Here is a 22,307-nt window from a genome sequence, read left to right on the forward strand (position 1 = left end):
CTTTCTAATTCGTCCTGCTTTTTGTTCCAGACCTCCATCATCCAACTTTGGAGGCGTCTTGTGTGCATCATTGCCCACTGGATAGCTGGGGATGTTGAGATTAGGAATCCCAGCACTTTCATCACCTCTCTTATTGTCAGTTTTGGATCTTTTATGCAATCCTGTATTATTGTCTTCAACTGTGCTATCTTTTCTTTTTTTAAGTACATTCTCTCTGTTTCTGAATCTATTTGGACTCCTGGGAACTGAATTCTTGACGTCGGTTGTAGAACTGACTTGTCCCAATTTATGATCCACCCGACAATCTTTAATTGATCTAGTACTTTCTTTGTGTCTTCCTCTGCTTGTTGATAGGAGTCTGCCACTACTAGTAGATCGTCTAGATAGGGAATCACAAGAATTCCCTTTGTATGGAAATACTTTATCACTTCCGCCATTACCTTCGAGAAAATGCGTGGTGCTGATGATATTCCGAAAGGTAGGACATTGAACTGGAAGTGTTGAACTGACTTCTTTCCTTTTACTGCAAACCTGAGGAACTTTTGTGATGATTCTCTTATTGGGATATGCCAGTAAGCGTCCCTCAAGTCTATGTTTGTCATCATACAGTTGGGGGTTAATAAGTTTCTCACAGAGAATATTAATTCCATCCTGAATCTTTGATAAGATACAAAGGGGTTTAACGGTTTTAGGTTCAGGATTAACCTGACCGTTCCCATCGGTTTCTTTACCATGAAAATTGTCGAATAGAAACCTCTGCATAACTGATCGCGAGGAACCGGCATGACTACATTCTCCTCTACCATATCCTTTATGATGTCTTGTAACACTTGCTTTTTCTCTCTGTCTTTTGGGAGAGGAGTAGAAATGAACCTTTTTCCTGGAAGGGACTGAAATTGAATTTTGTACCCCTGATTTACAAGATTGAGGATGAAATAGTTTTTGCTTATTTTTGTCCACTGGGAATAAACTCCTGTTAGATGACCCCCAACTTTTTTTTTGGCGTCACTTCTTTTCTTGATTGTCTGAGTTTCGAAAAAGAAAATTCTTCTTCGTTCCCTCTCTATTAATGGCCCAAGGTTTTCTCCTCTGCTGAGGTTTATCCTTGTTCTCCTGTCTATTCTTCCTAAAGAACCTCTTATTTTGTATAAACTTCTTTTTATTTGGAAAGCCCTTATTTCTATTAGAAGTTCTTTCTAATATTTCGTCTAATTTTGCTCCAAAAAGTAGTTTCCCATCAAAAGGTATATTACATACTCTTCTTTTTGAGGCTTGACTGCCATCCCAGTTTTTTATCCATAGATTACGTCTTGCTGTATTAATTAATGCAGATGTTCTTGCATTAACTCTAATATTCTCGGCTGCAGCATCAGTTATATAGTAGCGTTGGATACCACATCTAATGATTCCAATATTTCTTCCTTAGATGCTCCTCTCTCTACATTCTCCTCTACTTTCTTTACCCATAGAGCTAATACTCTTGCTACACATGTTGTTGCAGCCGCTGGTCGAAAATTTGCCCCTGCTGAAGTCCAGGCCTTCTTAAGGGTAAATTCCACCTTCTTAACTTGTGGATCCTCCTTAAAGAGACTCTGTAACAAAATGTTGAGCCTTATTTCTTCTATCCTATAAGTTCCTATACATGTTCTAATGTGCTCTGGCATACTGCAGCCTTTTCTAGTTGCACAGTCTCTGTAATAAATCTTATCTTTTTTCCTCTGTCGGCCTCAGGCTGGAATGTGTGGAATGTGCAGCACTGCTTATGATAGGCAAAAGCTTTACACACCCTCTCCAAGCTCTGTATGAGTCACAGACTTAGCTGTTCTCAGCCTATCACTTGCCATGTCTTTTGTTTGTAAACACTGCCTAAAACTGGCAATTACATGCCAGGATTGCAGCAGGGAGTGGCAAAAACAGCACAGAGGGGCCCAGGAGAACATAATGAATAGAATGGTATGCTTTTTATTGTAAGAATTTTAGAGTACAGATTCTCTTTTAGGTATCCTAGATCTTCAAAAGCTAATTCATTGTCCTTATTAACTTGAGAAAATGCTGCATCAAGCGTGGGACATTTATCCCATGTCTTAAAGAGACTCCGGAACAAAAAGTTCCAAAAGCTATTCTAATGTGTTCTGGCTTACTGCAGCACGTTCTACTATCACCATCTCTGTAATAAATCAACTTATCTCTCTCTTGTCAGACTTGTCAGCCTGTGTCTGGAAGGCTGCCAAGTTCTTCAGTGTTGTGGTTCTGTGATGCATCTCCCCCCTCCAGGCCCCTCTCTGCACACTGCCTGTGTATTATTTAGATTAGGGCAGCTTCTCTCTTCTCTCTTATCTTTTACAAGCTGGATAAATCGTCCTCTGAGCTGGCTGGGCTTTCACATACTGAGGAATTACATACAGGCAGAGCTGTCTGCCCTCTGCAGGAAGAAACAGCCTGACACTTCAGTGGAAGATAGCACAGGGGGAAAGAAACAAACAAATGATTGCTTGAGATTAAAAAGGAAGGCTGTATACAGCCTGCTTGTGTATGGATGTATTTTCTTTGTGTGGACATATTGTACATCAACCTACTTCCTGTTTTGGTGGCCATGTTGTTTGTTTATAAACAAACTTTTAAAAACTGTTTTTAACCACTTTTAATGCGGCGAGGAGCGGCGAAATTGTGACAGAGGGTAATAGGAGATGTCCCCTAACGCACTGGTATGTTTAGTTTTGTGCGATTTTAACAATACAGATTCTCTTTAAAGCGGAATATAACCCTGCATTTCAACTTTGCTCTAAAACATTATTTACAGCATATTATATGCAACCAGCATTTTTTTTTTTTACTAGACCAGCATTGGAAGGGTTACACACAGAGCTTTAAAGTTCCATGGAGAGAACTGCAGACGCATCCCGCATCCAAAGTTTAGATAGATACATTTAAGCAAAACAAAATGTAACAACTGTGAAATGTGACTTACTCTCTCTGACTGTGCAGGAGTTGGAGGACAGCCAAAGAGTGTGTAACATTCCTCACTTGTTACATTTTGTTTTGCTTAAATGTATCTATCTAAACTTCGGATGCGTCTGCAGTTCTCTCCATGAACTTTAAAGCTCTGTGTGTAACCCTTCCAACGCTGGTTTAGTAAAAAAAAAAAATGCTGGTTGCATAGAATATGCTGTAAATAATGTTTTAGAGCAAAGCTGAAATGCAGGGTTATATTCCGCTTTAACATCCACCTCAGTAAAGGGGAACCTTTTGATAAATCCTTTTGACATGAATAACTTTGTCGGGAAACTTCCATTGACTTAATATAGTATTTTTCGTAGACTTATGTATAGGAAATGTAAGAGGATCAACCGGTTTCATTCCCTGATACAATTTCTCATGCATAGATATTTCCTCTGATTTCTTAGGCTCAATTTTTAGGGTATTATTAATCGCCAAGATAAGCTGTTCTGTTTCATCAGCTGGGAATCTAAACCTGGAAATTTTCTTAGTGTCTGAGTGACTCTCCATACTTTTAACTGAGGATGCATCAGACTCATTATTAACATTATCTTCTTCCCCTTCCTCCATTTCCTCTTCTTCAGACGATACAATATGTCTTTTAGTAGAAGATTTATTCTTATTCTTAGATTAAGCAGGCTGTTCAGGCTGAGACTCCTCCGTATTAGGCATAGAAGTTGCAGATACAGCCACACTAGTGCTAGCATTAACTGTATCTGTTGCTGGAGTCCTAGCAGAGAAAAAAACTTCTCTTAATGATTTAATTGTTTCAGCCATTTCCTGTTTAACTGCTGACATAATCTCTTCTTTTAACCCCCCTGACTGTTCCTGAATTAACTTCACAAAACAGGGTTGGCAAAACTGTTTAGTATAAGTGTGGGCCAGTTTTGTATCACAGAGCGGGCACCGCCTCCTTGGCCTTGAAGGGTCAGTAGACTCTGCGCCCTATAACAAAAAATAACAAAAGACAGAGTCACCGGTCTTCCTAAGATAGTAAAAAAAGGCACCCAGGTGAACATCCGTCAGAAAGTGATAAAGTAAGCTTCCTTGAACCTGAGTGAAGCATAATAGGTACATGTATAGAATAATACAATATACATAATGACTTAACTGAGGTAAATGTAGGACTGATGAAAGGATCATATACAATATACATGAATACATATAGGAGGACTATTTATCCCATATCTAAGTATGAACATGCCCCTTACAAAGCGTACATATCTATATTGGCATACATAATGAACTCATATGTTGGCCCATATTTTATTATATATATATATATATATATATATATATATATATATATATATATATATATATATATAGATAGATAGATAGATAGATAGATAGAGAGAGAGAGAGAGAGAGAGAGAGAGAGAGAGAGAGAGAGGAAATAACATACAGCCCAAACTACACAGACCTGAGACAGACGCTAAAAATAAAATTATAGTCATGTCAAGTCCTAATACAGACCTCAGATTAGACGCTAAGCAGGCAAATAGTATGCGGATAGTGAATATTGAAATAACAGACCTCAGTACAGATGCGGCATAAGGTGTACGGCTCAAACCATAAAGGTCCCCAAGCCTTTCACCGATCTTACCTTTCCTGGTTCCTGCTTAGCTTCCATCCCACTCCGCTCACCCAACGAAATGCCGAGCCATGCAGGTTTCCGGCGTCTCTTCACCCGCGCGACCAGAAGTGATGTCATGTAAGGGCGGAATTACATCATCGGAGCGCCGCCATTGAGGACAAACCACCAACCATTCCTCCGGAGGCCTGGATGGTTCCTCTACGTCACTTCCGGCGTGCCAACAGCCTCCGCAGTAAGGGGAATCATGGACGCCGCGCGCGTCCTACCGTATCCACTACCTCCCGGGCAGCCAGGACAGCATCTAGGAGAAGGTAACCGCAGCCTTTCTCCCACTGGACCCCACATCCTCTCCAGGCAGGTCCACAATACGTCGCCAACCAAGTCCCTGGCACACCTGGCCTGATGGACCGCCGAGCAACATAGAGCACCCTTGTTCCCTGGAACAGGAAACGTCAACTAGTGTTAGAGGGGTTGGATTAAAATTTATAGAGTCCTCTATCTGGACATTTCCTGTTCCTGGGAGGAGCCTATGTCATCTCATGGTGGACCTGTCCTGGAGGTTACTGGAAAAATCATTCAATTTGCAACAGTGCCCCTTTAACTTGCAATTGCCAGTACTGCTGCACAACCCTGAGCAGAGTTTAATCTTCCTGTTTCTGCTTAAAGGATACCCGAAGTGACATCTGACATGATGAGATAGAGATGTAAGTACAGTGCCTAGCACACAAATAACTATGCTGTGTTCCTTTTTTTCTTTCCCTGTCTGAAATAGTTAAATATCAGATATGTAAGTGGCTGACTCAGTCCTGACTCAGACAGGAAGTGACTACAGTGTGACCTGCACTGAAATGAGAAATTCCAACTATAAAACACTTTCCTAGCAAAAAATGGCTTCTGAGAGCAAGAAAGAGATAAAAGGGGGAATTTCTTATCAGTGAGGGTCACACTATTCCCTTCCTGTCTGAGTCAGGACTGAGTCAGCCACTTACACAACTGATATTTAACTCTTTCAGGCAGAGAAAGAAAAAAGGAACACAGCATAGTTATTTGTGTGCTAGGCACTGTACATACACATGTTTATCTCATCATGTCACTTCGGATATCCTTTAAAGGACCACTCCAGCGAAAAAAGTAAGCAGTTAAAATCTGACAGGTTTTGGACTAGTTCATCTCCTCATGGGTGATTCTCAGGGTTTTCTTTGATTTTAGAAGCATTTCCTGAACAGCAGTTGCTAAGTCTAACTACCAAAATAGTGTGCAAGCGTAGGGAGGCTGGCTGGTAACTGCCGTTCAGAAAGTGCTTTCGGAAAGCAAAGAAAAACCTGAGAATATCACATGACTAGATGGACTAGTACAAAATTTGTCGGCTCTGTCAGATTTTAACTGCTTACTTTTTTTGCTGGAGTGGTTTAAGAAACAGTTGCCCAAACCTGTCCTCAAGGCCCACCAACCGTACATGTTTTGCAGAAAACCAAAAACATGCACAAATGGGGTAATTAGTGTCTCAGCAAAGCTGATTAACTACCTTTTTAGATTTATACAAAACATGCCCAGTTGGTGAGCCTTGAGGACAGGGTTGGGGATCACTGCACACGCAATTCATACCACACCCTTTGCAGTGTATTTTTGAAAGAGTTGAATACAAATATCAGTAAGAAATGGTTTCTTTTTGCAAGCAGGATAGGGTGATGAGAAGTGCACATTACTTTTATAAACACATTGGAAGGAATGAATGAAAGAATAAATGCTTGGTTACACACTGAGCAGGGAAAAACTGTAGCCCCAGTGCTGGCCACAAAGAGTTTATCTCTTTCTTAGCACAGTAAGGAGCTGGGTAGGGTCAGGTAATCTCCTTAAGGGCTCAACCCCACTAGAAGCCTTTTCTAAGCGCTAGCGATTTGAAAAATCTCTTGCGAATGCAATGCTATCTATGGAGGAGTTTCATAAAATCCCATTGCTCAAGTGGGATCAAACCTATAGCATTACATTAGCAGGAGCTTTTCAAATCACAAAGTGCTCAGAAAAGCGCTCCTAGTGAGTTCCAGGCCTGGTGCTGAGGAACGATCACTAACTAGGAGCTAAAGGACTGAGGTGAAAGGTGTTTTAATATATTTATTGCAAAAAGTAATTATGTGTTAAATAATGCAAATATGCTGTCATATAGTGTGAGAAAAATGGGAAGCTGTACCAACGCTTTAAATGCTTGGTTGGCCTGGATCACAAGTCTTACTGAAAACAACTAGTCTGGTTTTTTTTTTTTTCAGTGGACAGACTTTGGCCCAGATTTAGAAACTACCATTACATTTTACATCCGCATACACTGCAAGTGATGTTTAACTCAAGCAAGGCAGGCTATGTAACAGGCATTACATAAATAGCATATCTGCGTCATACAAAAAACATTGCTTGTTACCGTAATTTACTGGGCGACTTGGTCTTGGGCCTTGAATTATAAAGCATTACCGCATTCAGTAATGCTGAAAAATGCTGACTTTACCGAGCACTTAGGAAAATATAAAATCATAAGGCTGTTACCGCAATAAAAGTTGAAATTACCGAGCTTGTGCGGTAAATACCTCAACAAATGTCAGTAAATGTCAATTCATAAAGACTAGATCATGCAGTAAAGTTCAGAAATCTTACCGGCACCTTTGGTATGCCGGTACCAGAGTGGAGACTGTGTGAGTCTGTGGGAAGCCAGCCGTGACTCACACAAGCAGAGAGGGATAAGCTATGACTGACAGGAGCAGAGCCAATAGAAACAACCCATCTCCTGCAAGTTCCTTTGATCGGACCTGCAAGATTCTACCTGAAGGTCTAGCTTTTCTACCCTTGGGCAGCGATCAGAGAAATTACGAACAAACAAGGTTTCCCCTGCCGCCGTTTGGCCGTTAACCCCTTAGGTTGCTGTTTGAAGATGCAGAGGAACTAGTGGGGAAATTACCTAAGCAAGGCATGTTTAAAGGGACTCCGAGCACCTCTCATGGGCTTGCCTTTAAGACAGATGACTTCCAATAAAGTCGTGCTATGACCCCTCTGGAGGAGCCTCTTGCAATAGCCATGCGTGTCACTTCCTGCTTCATTTAGTGATGCACTTCTCTAACTAAGACAGAGGTGACCTGGTAGTTATAACATAGCCAAGATGGCAGCCGCGATTTTTAAATTGAAATCGAACAAAAAACGATTTGGTGTAGAACCACGATTCAGGCATCAAATGAAAGAAGAGAGCACAAGTCTTAAAGCAGAATGGAAGATCATTTTAAAACAGTTTCACCTGCCCGGGGCTTCTGCAAACCCCCAGCAGCCGTCCTGTCCCGTGTCGGTCCTCCATTCCCCTGACACCGCTCCGTTTTGTTACTCGACTTGTAAGTCAAGGCCTGCGCAGCCCTGCCAAGTGTATCTTTTCTATGCGTTCCCATCTGCAATAGCGTTATTGCAGACTGGAACGCGAAGAAGGATACGCGTGGTCAGAGCCGCGCAGGTGCATTTGCCCGGCAGCTAAACCAAAAGTAGCTGGCGGCGGGAGAACGGAGGATCGTGGAGGACCGGCGCAGGACAGATGGCTGCTGGGGGCTTGGGGAAGCCCCAGGTAAGTGAAACTGTTCGTTTTAAAATGATCTTCAGTTCTGCTTTAAAGTTTCTTGGAAGTTCATCTAAGCTGTGGCAAATAAATAAAATGTTAAGACTAATGGACAGCTTCAGAGGTAGCAGAGGCAATATAACAAACAGTATAGCAAAACATGCACATCTAAAGGGATGTCAGGATGCCTCTTACTATTGTAATGCCCTCACTGCACAGAGTTTTTGTCTATTGAAGCCGGTAAATTACAGAACTTCTACAGCACCTGTGAACATTTTATGAATTAGCACACAAAAGTTTAATATACCAAATACAGTGATTTACTGAGCATTTTACATTTGTCGCACAGTGCTCTATGATTCGAGGCCTTAATCAGCCAGTAACACATTATGCAAACAACGTACACATTGCAAAAATCAGGAAAGTTACACTATTTTCATAGTTTATGTTCGCAGAGATTTCAGCTTAATATACTTAAAATAGTAAAATAGTGACCTGGCATGCGTCCTTCCCTCCATCTGGAAATCCGGCACACACCACGGTGTCAAACTTTACCTGCGTAGTCAAAAGATCCATCACACTGATACACTTTTGATAATCAAAGACTGGCAATGTCACCTTATGCAGCGTGTTGGGAAGAGGACCACCTGGAAAGAAAACGTAGGGAGTAAAACACCATTATAAGTAAAACAGATTGTTCAGTCTGATCTCCAGGTCCTTTCTAGTGGAGAGTACTTTAACAGCCAATTCCAGGATTTTTTACTTTTAAGTTTACCTAATTATACATACTCCTCCTTTAAACAAACACACACACACACACACACACACACACACACACACACACACACACACACACACACACACACACACACAAACGCACAAACAATGGACCGCAATTTTGCTAATCTGCACCCTACCTCTGGGATCAGTCCATGGATCCTCCCTCCAATGGGCTCCACCCCATCTCTCCCTCCAATGGGCTCCACCCCATCTCTGTGCCACACCTTTCCACAGGCAGTAGGACAGTTAATCCCCCCCCCATCTCTGTGCCACACCTCTCTCCCACAGGCAGTAGGACAGCTGACTCCACCCCAAACCCGTGCCACACCTCTCTCCCACAGGCAGCAGGGACAGCTGACTCCACCCCATCTCTCTGCCACGCCTCTCTCCTATAGGCAGCTGGACATCTGATTCTGCCCCATCTCTGTGCCACACCTCTCTCTCACAAGCAAGATCAGAATGGAGGCTGAACGGCAAACCCCTCCTACACCTCCTGGGCTTTACTCAAAACTCCCTGGTCAGAAGTTATGCCACATCTTTTGATGAGCATGATCTACATCCCCAGAATGGTTAAGAACGGGCAGCATGGTGATGCAGTCTGGGCAGCATGTTGGCATAGTGGATATCACTTCTTGCCTTGCAGTGCTATGGTCTCCATTATATGTCTGGGCTAGGACACTATCTGCATGGAGTTTGTATGTTGTGTTTGCGTGGGTTTCTTCCCATATCTCAAAAACACAGAAACATTAACTGGTCCGGCCCCAAAATTGTCCTCAGTTTATGACAGGGACCGAAGAGTATGACTATGGTAGTTATTAGAGTTTGAGCTCTTCTGAGCGACAGTTAGCGACACGACTACGGACCTGGCAGCAGCAACACAGTCCTAGATACTATAAGTGTTAAACCCTGGGTAGGGGAGCAGGCCACACACCACTACTCTACAGAAAATGACTTTTTTGTGTGGGTAAGACAGGAAATGCCTTTGCAGCACCAGCTCTGCCGTCTGATTCCCAGCTGTGAGTTAACATCAGTAATGCAAATATATTGCATTAACAATAAGACTGCCATTTTATAACATTTGAAACACAATTAACAGAAGTTCACTAACACATCAGGTACAAGTGTGTAGTGGGAAAAGTATGATGGGAACAAAACACAAGGCAGGGCAAGGACAATCTATGTTCCCACCTGCTTCTGGGCCCTGCAGCAGCTACTATAGTCATGGTGTCACCATAGCTCCCAGCTGTGCCTCTTTTGGAGGGACAGTCCCTCTTTGAGAACCCAGTCCCTCCAGGGCCAGATTTCTGGAAAGGCCACAAAGGCTTGGGCCTTGCGTGGCTGTAGCCCAAAGGGGCACCTGAAAATGAAAGAACGTTTGCAAGATATGAAAGAGGAGGCTTATGAAAGTACATAGATGAAACGTACAGTACATGGATGAAACGTATGGAAGAGGGGGCTGCATATGGAATTGGAGGGGCGCAGCTGAACATACTAGGGGAGCCACAACATGCTTGGCCTAGGGGCACAAAAAGTATAAATCCGGCCTTGAGTCCCTCTGTCCCTCATTTGTCCCTCTTTCAGGACTGATGCACAGATCTATGTAAATATAAAGTATGTTTTTTCTACTGTAAAATATGTTTAAAGAAAGTCTGAAGCCTACTAAATTACCTCTTTTTGTCTTGCACTTGTCTTAAGCATTAAGCTCGCCACTGTTTCGCCGCATCCCAATGGCAGAACAATGTATTTATCCCCCCCAAAATCCCGGGGCAAAATTCCATCACTATCCAGGTCGTAGATTTTGCTGCCTGGGGGAGGCAGAGCTTTGTGCTGTAAACTCTGCCTCCAGTGCAGTCAATCTCAACCGACCTCCACCTCTCCCCGCCCCTCTCAGTGAAAGAAGACAGAGGTGTGTTTAAAGGCGGAGATCGGCGGAGATTGACTGCATTAGAGGCAGAGCTACAGTGCAAAGCTCTGCCTCTACCAGGAAGAGAAATCTTCGATCCGCAGAATATTGCCCCGTGGATTTCGGGGGGAAAAATACATTGTTCTGCCGCGGGGATGCAGCGAAACAGCTGTGAGCTTAATGCTTAAGACAAGAGCAAGATAAAAAGAGTTAATTTATTTGGCTTCAGACTCTCTTTAACTGCCTCTAAACTTTATTCCTATCCTTTAACTCAATATATATTTCTTATTTTCATATAATGTTAATATGAAGGACTAGCTGATTGCCTGGCGTTGCCCGGGTATGTATTTTGCTGGTGTTGGTTCCGCCAACTTTTTCTAACCCTAACACACAATTACTCAATGACCTAGTTTGTGAGCTTTCTGGTCATTGGCATCAATAATTTTCATTGAAATGAAACAAACCCCAGTCACCCAATGACCAACTGTACCAGGTTTGAGGCTTATGCCATTAACAGTGCAAGAATGGCAGCAATTAAATATTCCTCTTGAAAATCAATAGGTGAATTTTGATTGGCTTTTGTAGGCTTCACCCAATTTTCTGAATATTAATCCCGGTCATCAACTGTGCAAAGTTTGAGAACTCTACCATTAACAGTGTAAGAATGAATGCAGTTTTCATTTTCCCAGTGAAATTTGTATTTGTCTCCGCCCACTGATGACTCGGCGTTGCCCCTGTATGTATTTAGCTGGTGTTGGCTGCGCCCACTTTTTCTAACCCTAACACACAATTACTCACTGACCAAGTTTGTGACCTTTGAAGTCTTTGGCGTCAATAATTTGCAATGAAATGAAACAAATCGGATTGGCTGCTTGTGGCTCCACCCCCTTTTCTGAATTTGAACCCCAGTCACCCAATGACCATCTGTACCAGGTTTGAGGCTTGTGCCATTAACGGTGCAAGAATGGCAGCAATTATATATTCCCCTTGAAAATCAAAAGGTGAATTTTGATTGGCTTTTGTAGGCCCCTCCCACTTTTCTGAATATTAATCCCAGTCACCCAGTGACCAACTGTGCAAAGTTTGAGAACCCTACCATTAACAGTGTAAGAATGGCTGCAATTTACATTTTCCCGGTGAAATTTATGTTTGTCTCTGACCACTTTTTGGTTATGGGAATAAAAAGTATTGTGACTGCGTGATTGAGTAACAAACATCCAAACTTCCACATTTATAATATTAGCAAAATAATGAACCAGATTATTAAGGACCAGTGTGGTTTGAATTATAAAACAACAGATTTTTCCTATGAAATCTTTATGGTATGCGTGACTAGAGGTGTGCTGTCGGTGTGATTAGGGGTGTGGCTTAAAGTGAACCAGAGACGAAGCACTGTCATGTATTTACCATATACAGTATATCAGTGGGAACATTAGAGGAAACATCTACCCTGCTCTCTGCTTCTGCCTTCACTGCTCAGCCTGTTTGTTATCAGCCCTGATAAAATCCCTGACTGAGCATTCAGTCTGGCTTTGCTCAGGAATCATAGAGTCCGTCTTGTCTGATGTCTTTTCAATCTCAAGCCTGCCCCCTTCTGGCTCTGCTATAATGACTCAGCTATAATGATTCCTGAGCAAAGCCAGACTGAATGCTCAGTCGGGGATTTAACCAGGGCTGATAAGAAGCAGGCTGAGCAGTAAAAGCTGAAGCAAAGAGCAGGGTAGCTGTTTTCTCTAATGTTCCCACTGATATATGTTAAAATACATGGAGGGCTTTGTCTCTGGTTCACTTTAAGTGTCCCTCTTTCTTATCTCAAAAAGTTGGGAGGTATGCGTCACCTCTAGTATGTATGTAGCAACCAAGTCTCCATAATAGTTCTTTGAAACTAATGTTATAAATCAGAGCATTGTGTGTAACAACCACTTTATGCAGCAAACATATGATATTATAACATAACCAAACTGCTCACGTTCCCGCAAACGTCCCCATCCAAGGGCAATGCATAGAGAACCTGTTGGGAAATGGTCTTCTGGATTTGGCAGGCAAGCTGGTTGGATCTGGTTATCTGTAAGCACAGAAATATTTATTTTACAGTGTCACACACTTCCCGTATACTGCTGTAAACATGTAAAACCTGATTTGGCCAGGCAGATGCAAAGACAACCAACCATAACAAAGATAAACAATTGCCCAGAGCAGTCAGTAAGACTTCTGCTTTCATTTGATCGCTAAAATCTAACTGACTGCTCTGAACCACTGCTCATGTTTTCTCCCAGCATCATTTGCACCTTTCTTTGGTAATATGCTTCATATATAGGTTGCATTGTGAAAGAAACCCAGTTAATTGTTGAGAAAGTAAAGCTCCTGATTGCATTTCCTCCATATATTCTGAGATAACAGGTAGCTAGAAGTATTGTGCCAAATCTGGCTGTATGCAGACTGATACTGTCTGCATAGATGACTAAAGCTCTGTACAAACGTCAGATGAAACAACTGTTTATGCTGAGACTCCAACGAGTGTATTGGCAGTCCCCGCCCCCTCTTGAACGATCGTCCAACGATCAGTCCTTTCGGATCACTTCGAGCCGTCACCCTCCAGTTCCTGTGCCCTTAGCCGCAGCTTACCACTCAGCCTCAGACCCTGAAGGAATCCTGAAGACATTCAGCACTCCAGGCAAAGTAACTTTTTGGACTGGTTGGTGAGTCCACATGTAATACAATTTCAATTGTACGTACAATTGGTACAATCCTAAAGAGATCACGGAGCTGCCACCAATTCACATTAGCGTGCGACTACACAAATCTAACTCTAGCTAGTCCTGTAGGAAAAAGGGTTAACAACCTTATTAGAGATAGCAAAATATAACGATATCAATAACCGTTATGGTAACATTCTCTTCAGAAAAAGTGGGACTCTTTGCAAAGCTATCCAGAACAATCACTTAGACAAAACGTTTTTAATAATTTATTTTGTAGGAAAATAATGCATAATATAAGTACCATAAATGAACAGATTGATGTAGTATATAAAATAATTTGCATGAAAATGAAAAATAACTGGATAATGTCTGACCAGTAGGTCAAATTACCGTATCCTTTGGGATTGTAAGTCCAAACAGAAGATATAAAGTTCTGTGGGTAATAGTCCAAAGATAAAAGCCCAGAACCTGGATGGTATATGGATAGGCTGACTAGGACTCTCTTGACAGCCTTTGTGTCCACATATTTAACCCTCTACTTGCTAGAGGTAGAACTTGTAAGGAGAGAGGTAGAACTTGTAAGGAGAGATCCACATCTAGCAATCCGATCTCAGGTCCAGTCCAGCCCCTTGTCTTAGGGAGAGAGTTTGGCATTTTCTCAAATTATGCCATAACTCTGTGGCTATCAGACTTATAACACAAAAACTATCATTTTATATATTAAAAGGCTTTATTCAAATTTTGCAAATAACAGTGTCATTTAACATTTCAGGTACAGTCCATCATAATAGATCAAACATTCGGCAATCAGAGCAAAGTGGGAGAATAGAGAAGAAAGCACTAACTAGAGAACGCTACACATTTGGGTTAAAATTCTCACAATAGATAGACCACGGATTCCAGATATAATTAAATCTATCAAGATTGTCTATTGAAGCATAATACAATCTGTCTGAAAGTTTAATATTGTTCATCCTATCAGAAATCAGAGTAATAGAAAGAGTGGCAGTTTTCCATTTTGAAGCTATAGCCCATAGAGCCGATAACACCAGATACCTGTACAGTTTCTGAAATTTTCTTGGGATTAATGAATTCGGGGAAAATAACAGAGCTTGTTTTTTAGTGATCTGAATACTAAGAGAAAATATCTTTGAGGCTAACTCATTCCATAGAGCCCAAAACTCTTGAGCGACCCTGCAATCCCCAGAATATATGGGATAGAGAGCCGTTATTGTTGCAATTACGAAAGCATAGGGGAGAAACTGAGGGAAACATCCTATGTAGTTTCATTGGGGTGAAGTACCATCGAAGCATAAGCTTAATGGCAGTATCCTTTAGGACATTAGAAGCTGAAGTTAAGGCAACATTGGACCAAATTTTTGACCAGGTGCCTAAGTCAAGTTGCTCTCCCAGGTCTTGTTCCCATTGTAACATATAAGGCAGTTTACTATCAGTGCCCGCACCAATCAGTAATAAATAAATCCTAGAAAAAAAGCCTCTGCCTCATCCTTGGTTATAATACATGATCTCAAAAGGTTTAAGGGGGATCTGTGGGATAGGGTTGTATAGTGACTGAAAATAGTGTTTGATTTGACAATAGCGGAGCATTTCTTCATCCGGAATAGATCTGGAAAAGCGGAAATGATAAAAGGAAGAGAACTTATCTGCTATCCAAAATTTGTTGGCAACGATTAGGCCTTGGTCTTTCCACCAAGTAAAAGATTGAGGGTTTTCTAAGGCAGGAGAAAAATCTGGATTACCCAAAAAGGATACTCGAGTTGACAGAGCAGGGGCCAAATGAAATTGCGCTTGGGTGAGAAACCATAACTTGAGAGTGGGCTACAATAATATTAAGGGGAAGAATTTTGGAGATTATCCGCTTATTGGGAGAAGCGATCAGTGTGGGCAAATAATAAGGCTCAATTGATCCCGCTTCAAACTGACACCAAAGTGGAGGGTCCACAGTTTGGTTCCAATCTAATAACTGAGAGGTGCGAGCAGCTAAATAGTAAAACCATAAATAGACCATACCTATACCACCAGAAAAAGTATGCCGATATACAATCCTAGATCAGATACGAGGGGGTTTATTGTTCCATACAAATTTATTGAAAAGGGTTTGAAGTTAGGCCAATTGGTTCTTCCGAAGAAGAATGGGCAGTGTCCTAAAGTAATACAACAATTTGGGCAAGAGAATCATCTTACATGCCAGGCTGCGACCTAGCCAGCCAATATTATAAGTTGACCAATCTTTAAGATATTTAGAGATAATTGAAAATAAAGGAGGGTAATTTGCCTCAAAAAGAGATGAATACTTAGGGGTCAGAAATATTCCCAGATATTTGAATTTATGGTGCTTCCACTTAAAATCAAAATTAGCTTCTAGGAGCTTAACTGCAGGTCTAGGAAGATTAATTTGCATGGCCGCAGACTTGGCAGTGTTAACCTCAAGTCCCGAGAAAGACGCACATTTTTCCAATAGAGGAAGCAATATTGGGAGAGAAGTAACAGGCTAAGACAAAAATAATAACACGTCGTCTGCTTAGAGCAACATATTATAGGTTTCATCATAACCGTGAATACCAGGATGTTGACGCAGGGCTTCCGCCAGGGGCTCCACAGCCAAAGCAAAAAGCAAAGGGGATAGAGGGCACCCCTGGCAGGAGCCCCAAAGCAACCCAATGGGGTTAGAACAGGCACCCGGGATGTGAATGTGGGTAACTGGGTCAGTGTAAAGAGCCTTAATGGCTGATACAAAGGGACCATCTATACCAAAAGAGGGTAAAACCAAATGCAGGTACTCACAGCCCACAAAATCAAAAGCTTTATTAAAGTCTAAACTTAACATCAAAAAGCGAGAGTCAGTGAGCTGGGAGTCCTGGATGAGATTAAAGAGAACCCGAGGTGTGTTTAAAGAATGTTATCTGCATACAGAGGCTGGATCTGCCTATCCAGCCCAGCCTCTGTTGCTATCCCAAACCCCACTAAGGTCCCCCTGCACTCTACAATCCCTCATAAATCCCAGCCATGCTGTGAGGCTGTATTTACATCAGTAGTGTCAGTCTCAGCTGCTCCCCCGCCTCTTGCATAGCTCCGGTCCCTGCCCCCGTCCCTTCCCTCCAATCAGCGGGGAGGGAAGGGATGCAGGCGGGGACTGGAGTTCTGCAGGAGGCGGGGAGAGCAGCAGACTGACACTATAGAGATAAACACAGCCAGCTCTGACAAGCTGTTTGTCAGCAGCGTGACTGTGATTTATGAGGGATTGCAGAGTGCAGGGGGACCTTAGGGGGGGTTTGGGATAGCAACAGAGGCTGGGCTGTATAGGCAGATCCAGCCTCTGTATGCAGATAATATTCTTCAAACCCACCTCGGGTTCTCTTTAAGGGCTAGACGAACATTGTCATATCCCTGGCGGCCCGGTATAAAGCCAGATTGTTCCTTCTGAATTAAAGAGTGCACCATCGAAGCCAGTCTGACCGAGAGAATTTTAGAAAATAATTTAATATCATTGTTTATAATTGAGATGGGGCGGAAATTATTGGGAAGAGAGTGGTCCAGTCCTGGCTTAGGGATTAAAGACATGTTGGCTAAAAGCATTTCTGGGGGGGAAAGTCTCATCCTTTAAGACAGCGTTAAAAACTGGGATCACATGAGGGATTAATAAATGAGCGAATTTCTTGTAATAAGAGGATGAATACCCATCAGGACCTGGAGCAGAGGAAGATTTAAGTTCCTTAATAGCTATGGCTAATTCGTTATGGGCAATAGGAGCGTTTAACAGCGACAATTGATCGGGAGAAAGGTTAGGCAAATTCAAGGAGGAGAGCCAGGAAGATGCCTGACTGGCTTCGATGGGGGCCGGAGAACCCAGGAGTTTAGAGTAAAACTTTTCAAAAATTCGGATAACTTGTTGGGGTAAAACCTCTAGGCGGCCACTATCATTCCTCAGTTTAAAAGCATGGGGAGGTTTGTAAAAATTATTTAACTTTCTGGCAAACATGGTAGAAGGATTCTGACCATATAGCAAGAATTTAGCTTTTATAAATTTAAGGGCCTTTCCTGCTTTATTGTTCAATAAGAGATTTAATTATGTCCGTTTATGTTGGAGCAACTGAACTAAAGAAGGATCCATTGAGGAACCATGTAATTTATATAGTGCTTCTAACTCTGAGGTAAGAGAAACAATTTTTTGTGACCTGTCCTTCTTTGCTTTAATGGCTTTAGAAATAAGGATACTTCTGATTGAAGGTTTATGAGCAGCCCATAACAACCCTGGTGAAAGCTCAGGAGAAGAGTTAAAGCAAAAGTATTCCTCAATAGAGGCTGCTATCTCAGAGCGGTCAGCTTCCGAAGCAATTAAGCTGTCATTAAGTCGCCAGCGCTTATATAAAGGGGGAGGACCAAAAGAGTTAAATTGAGCCAACACAAAATTATGATCAGACCAGGGGCAGATTTCAATGGAAGAAGCTGATATACAAGCAGAAAGATTTGGAGTCAAAAAGATATAGTCAAGTCTAGCATAGGAGCCTTTAGCATGAGAATAAAAAGCATACTCACGAGAGCCCATATTGAATGCTCTCCAGATGTCGACCAATTGGTTCTGAGATAGCAGCCTCTGCAGTTTTCTAGGAAAACTACGAGCAAAGGGTGAGAGAGTGCTCCTGTCCAGTGTTGGATTGGCTACCACATTAAAATCGCCCGCTAAAATTAAATTGGGAGAAGAGTATTTTTCCAACAAAAAACTTAATTTAATAAAAAAAGTCAGTTTGGGCTGTATTCGGGGCATAGCAATTGACCAAGGTCGTCTGTTTACCAGCCAGAACCCCTTTTAGAACTAAAAATCGGCCCTCTGGGTCCTGATAGGACTCTTGCAGATCAAAAAGTACTGAATTATGCAGAAAAATAGAAACCCCTCTAGCTTTTTTTTTAGCAAAAGTGGAATGATAGTGGCGGCCAAAAGTTCTTTCAAAGAACTGTGGAAATTTACCCTGAGCAAAATGGGTCTCTTGTAAAAAGACCAAAGAAGCTCCCAAACGTTTATATGTGGAAAAGGCCTTATGCCGCTTGCAAGGCTCGTTCAAGCCCTGCACATTGTGCGATATCGGTTTAAACATTATTATAATATAAATATAATAGGCACAACCAGCTTAAAAATGAAGGAGATACCTGAATAAAAAAAATAAATGAACAAAGCCTTAAACAAAATAACAATAACAAATAAACCAACCAAAAAAAAAACAGAACAAGAACATAGAAAACCATCTGGAAGCCCTAAATAGGGACATCTTAGTCCAGGAATCAACACCTTTCAAAAGTGGGTAGCTATTTATCTCTAAGCAGCCCCGAAGGTGAGGGGGGCAAAAAGGCAGGCAGTCAACGGTCTTAGCATGGAGCCCGCTTAGCCCCAATCAAGAGTTCACATAGTAAGGTAAGGGAGAGCATCAATAGTTACTGAAACCGCAGCAGGGTTGGTCAGTCATCCGGACGAGACACTCTAGGAGACTTGGAAGCCGGAGATTGAGGCCAGATCGGAGAAACACTTTGGCGTCGTTGAGGAATCGGTACGGAGGGAGGTTGCAAACCCAGCTTCTCCAATAATTTGACGCCTTCAGCTGGAGTAGTGGCAGTAAGCACTGAGCCATCTTGAGAGACGATACGTTTAAAGGGGAATCCCCATCGATACTGCATTTTGGCTGCTTTAAGCACTTTCGTAATGGCTTTCATCTCTCGGCGTTTATCCAAAGTCACGGGAGAAACATCAGGGTATAACTGCAACTTAAAACCTTCGAACGAAATTTCGGTAGCCTTGCGTGCGGCCTGTAGAACACGCTCTTTTAAAAGAAAGTCTTTAAAGCACATCACGACATCCCTGGGGGGCATATTCTCTGGAGGCTTGGAACGTAAAGCCCGGTGTATCCGATCAAATACAAAAGCATCTTCCTCTACATCAGTGAGAAGGTCAGCAAACACCTTTAGGCCTTAGGTCGATGTAAGACTCCGGGAGACCCCGGAGTCGTAAATTGCTACGCCTATTCCGATTGTCCAAGTCCTCCATATGGAGATGCATAGAGCTTACCTCGGATTTCAAAGTATCGTGTTCAGCCGCAAGCTGCTTGTGAGCTTTGCAAAGCTCGTCGTGTTTCGTCTCGAGTACGCCAGTGCGGGCCTCGATCTCCGCAATCTCTTGAGACAAGGCCTCGGTTGTTTTATGAAGTTCTGTTTGCAGCTTACCTACAAATCTGTTGTAGGTGCGGTCCAAGGCGTCTTCGAGGTCACGCTTAGTGAGGCCGAATTGCTCCGGGCTGCAGGAACGAGAGGAGGAATGTCTCTGTGGAGAGGAGCGGTTAGAGCGCCTGGAGCCATGTTGCGAGGACGCCATCTTAGATTGGGCCCGGAGAAAATAGCTCATAAGAGGGCCTTCCGAGCTGCGGACTTGCGTCTTGCTTCTCCCTGGCATGCACTGTATTGAGGGGATGAAGATAAGGTGAAGTATCGGTATTAGCAGGACAGCTGAATTACATCCCTGGCAGAAAAGGGCTGAGACAGAGCGGAGCTTAGCTCACATACGTCCGGCCGGAAGCATGCCGCGCCACGCCCCACAAAAACTAACATTTTAGACTCTGTTTGCAGATATCAATCATAATTGTTTTACCACCTTCCCTGTCTAGGGAATCGTTTTCTCAGGCTGTGGACCAGCTATCCGAACCATTAACCTCGCAATGGGGCACTGACCTTGGCATATTACGCACTGTGAATCGTGAATGGCTGCACCAAAGCGGTTCCGAACTTTTGTTCCAATTATGACACCATGTGGAATTATATACATGTAGTTCCCGGCTTACGAACGACCCACCAATACAAACACCCGCCGAATCGCCGTGATGACGTCACGATGCGGGGGACTACCTGTTCTTCTGCCCGCTCCTTGTGCAGAATAGGCGCAGCGGAAGCCGCATGGAGACTTCTCACCTGTTCCAAAGGACCTGTCACCACCATGGAGCAGGTGAGAAGTCTCCATGTGACTTCCACTGCGCCTATTCTGGGTAAGGGGACATAGGAGGCAAAAGGGGGATATAAGGAGGTACGAGGTAGACAAAGAAGGCAATACTGGAGGCACAAGGGACAGGAATAGCAGTGTCCTGACTTAAGAACAGATTCAGGTTAAGAACGAACCTACAGTCCCTATCTCATTTGTTAACCGGGGACTACCTGTATACCAGAGTTGAATTAGGGGACATTGAAGTGCATTAAGTGCATTGAGGAGTGCAAGTACAGATATTACCCTACTTACAAACACTCGAGTTACAACCGTCTTGTACAAAGTTGTCCTCATGTACAAAATGTACTGTAATGTTTTGTTATTTCATGTCGTCATATTGTACATAACAACATGAATATTGTGCTTTAACTATCAACAACCAAAAATGTTTAGATTACATGTCTAAAATAAATACAGAGTTGTCTGAAAGTAAAACATTTATCCACGTGTGTGCCATACATGCTGGAAATACAAACAACCGGAGGGAGTGGAACCGGTTTGTAAATGAAGTTGAAGAGAAATCGAGAGCCCAATATGGTGTAGTATGTCAAAATTGATTGGATAAATGAAACAGTGAGATGGTAATACTCACAAACACGGGTTACCACCTAGGTAACCACTCATTAGGCAGGTGAGGAGATTAGACCTGTCCTCACTCAGGATTAAGAAGTCGCTCTCTGTAGATAGGAAGAAAGGGGGTAGATCACAGAGGTGCTCTGCTTGCTATAACTGAATTGCTGTTGTTTATCCCCTGCTTATTGCCTGAAGAAGTGGGCTGTGCCCGCGAAACGCGTTGCATCTTTGGGGTATTTTCAATAAATGTGTATATCTATACATTTACAGTCCTTGGTGTCTGCTTTAACAGAGGCGAGTCCACCACTTCCTCCCAGCAATTTTTTTAAAATGTTATGTACTTTTATCCTTCTGGTGCCTCTGTTCACCTACCAATATACGGTTTGTAAATGGGAAACAAACTGTAGCCCTTTAGCCCTGGAGAGGTGCACACACTACTACCAGATACTACTATATCATGGGTGCATGGAGATCACAGGAGGGCAGATTACGTTCAGTTTATAAGTAAATTTATATTTTAAAGCAGACCTGACCTTAGAATTTACTTTCTGCTCTAAAACATAAACAACAGCATAACAACTTTTAAAGGATACCTTAGCACTGGTAAATTTGGTCCTTGGTCACGCGCTTGCAAGCGCTCTGCGCATGATGTCATGACTACGTAGTGCGCATGTGCAGAGAACTCTTGACCACGGGCACGTGATCAAGGGAGAGCATTGCCAGGCAGCGCCTGCACACTACTCACCGATATGGCCGACCCGGAAGTTGTTCCAGGGGGCCTTTAAAAGAAAACGGAGGGAGCAGTGGGCATGAGGACTGCTCCCCGTTTTTAAAATGTACCACCGCTAAGGTATCCTTTACAGAAAAACATTTAATTTGTTACAGCTTACAGAACTCCTGCAATAAATCTGCAGTGTGTCTACTTCCTGCTTTCATAGAAGCAGACAAAGGGTTAACATCTTGTGTTTACATATTAGCTGTGTCTGCTGAGGACCGCCAAATTTATGCGGACACAGCTGAGAGATCAAATTACACTTGTGATTACTTGAAGATGAGGGGGATTATACAGGCTCTTCTTTCCATAAACATACAGGGTGCAGTTCTCTTTGTTTTCCTTGTGTCCTGTGCAAGAGTTCAGG

At 42.6% G+C, this 22,307-nt stretch overlaps 1 protein-coding gene across 5 annotated transcripts in view; it reads right to left on the reverse strand.

Moving 5' to 3' along the window:
* LOC137539184 (ovochymase-2-like) overlaps nucleotides 1-22,307 on the reverse strand; it is a 229,166-nt gene that overhangs the window by 194,412 nt on the left and 12,447 nt on the right. For all 5 annotated transcript variants that reach the window (XM_068261698.1, XM_068261699.1, XM_068261697.1 and 2 more), the window contains exons 4-5: nucleotides 12,827-12,922; nucleotides 8,670-8,821 (exon numbers count right to left, since the gene is read on the reverse strand). In XM_068261698.1, coding sequence (XP_068117799.1) covers nucleotides 8,670-8,821; nucleotides 12,827-12,922 — 248 coding nt within the window. The remainder of the gene's footprint in view (nucleotides 1-8,669; nucleotides 8,822-12,826; nucleotides 12,923-22,307) is intronic.

Source organism: Hyperolius riggenbachi, chromosome 11 (assembly GCF_040937935.1).
Source record: "Hyperolius riggenbachi isolate aHypRig1 chromosome 11, aHypRig1.pri, whole genome shotgun sequence".
Lineage (NCBI taxonomy): Eukaryota > Metazoa > Chordata > Amphibia > Anura > Hyperoliidae > Hyperolius > Hyperolius riggenbachi.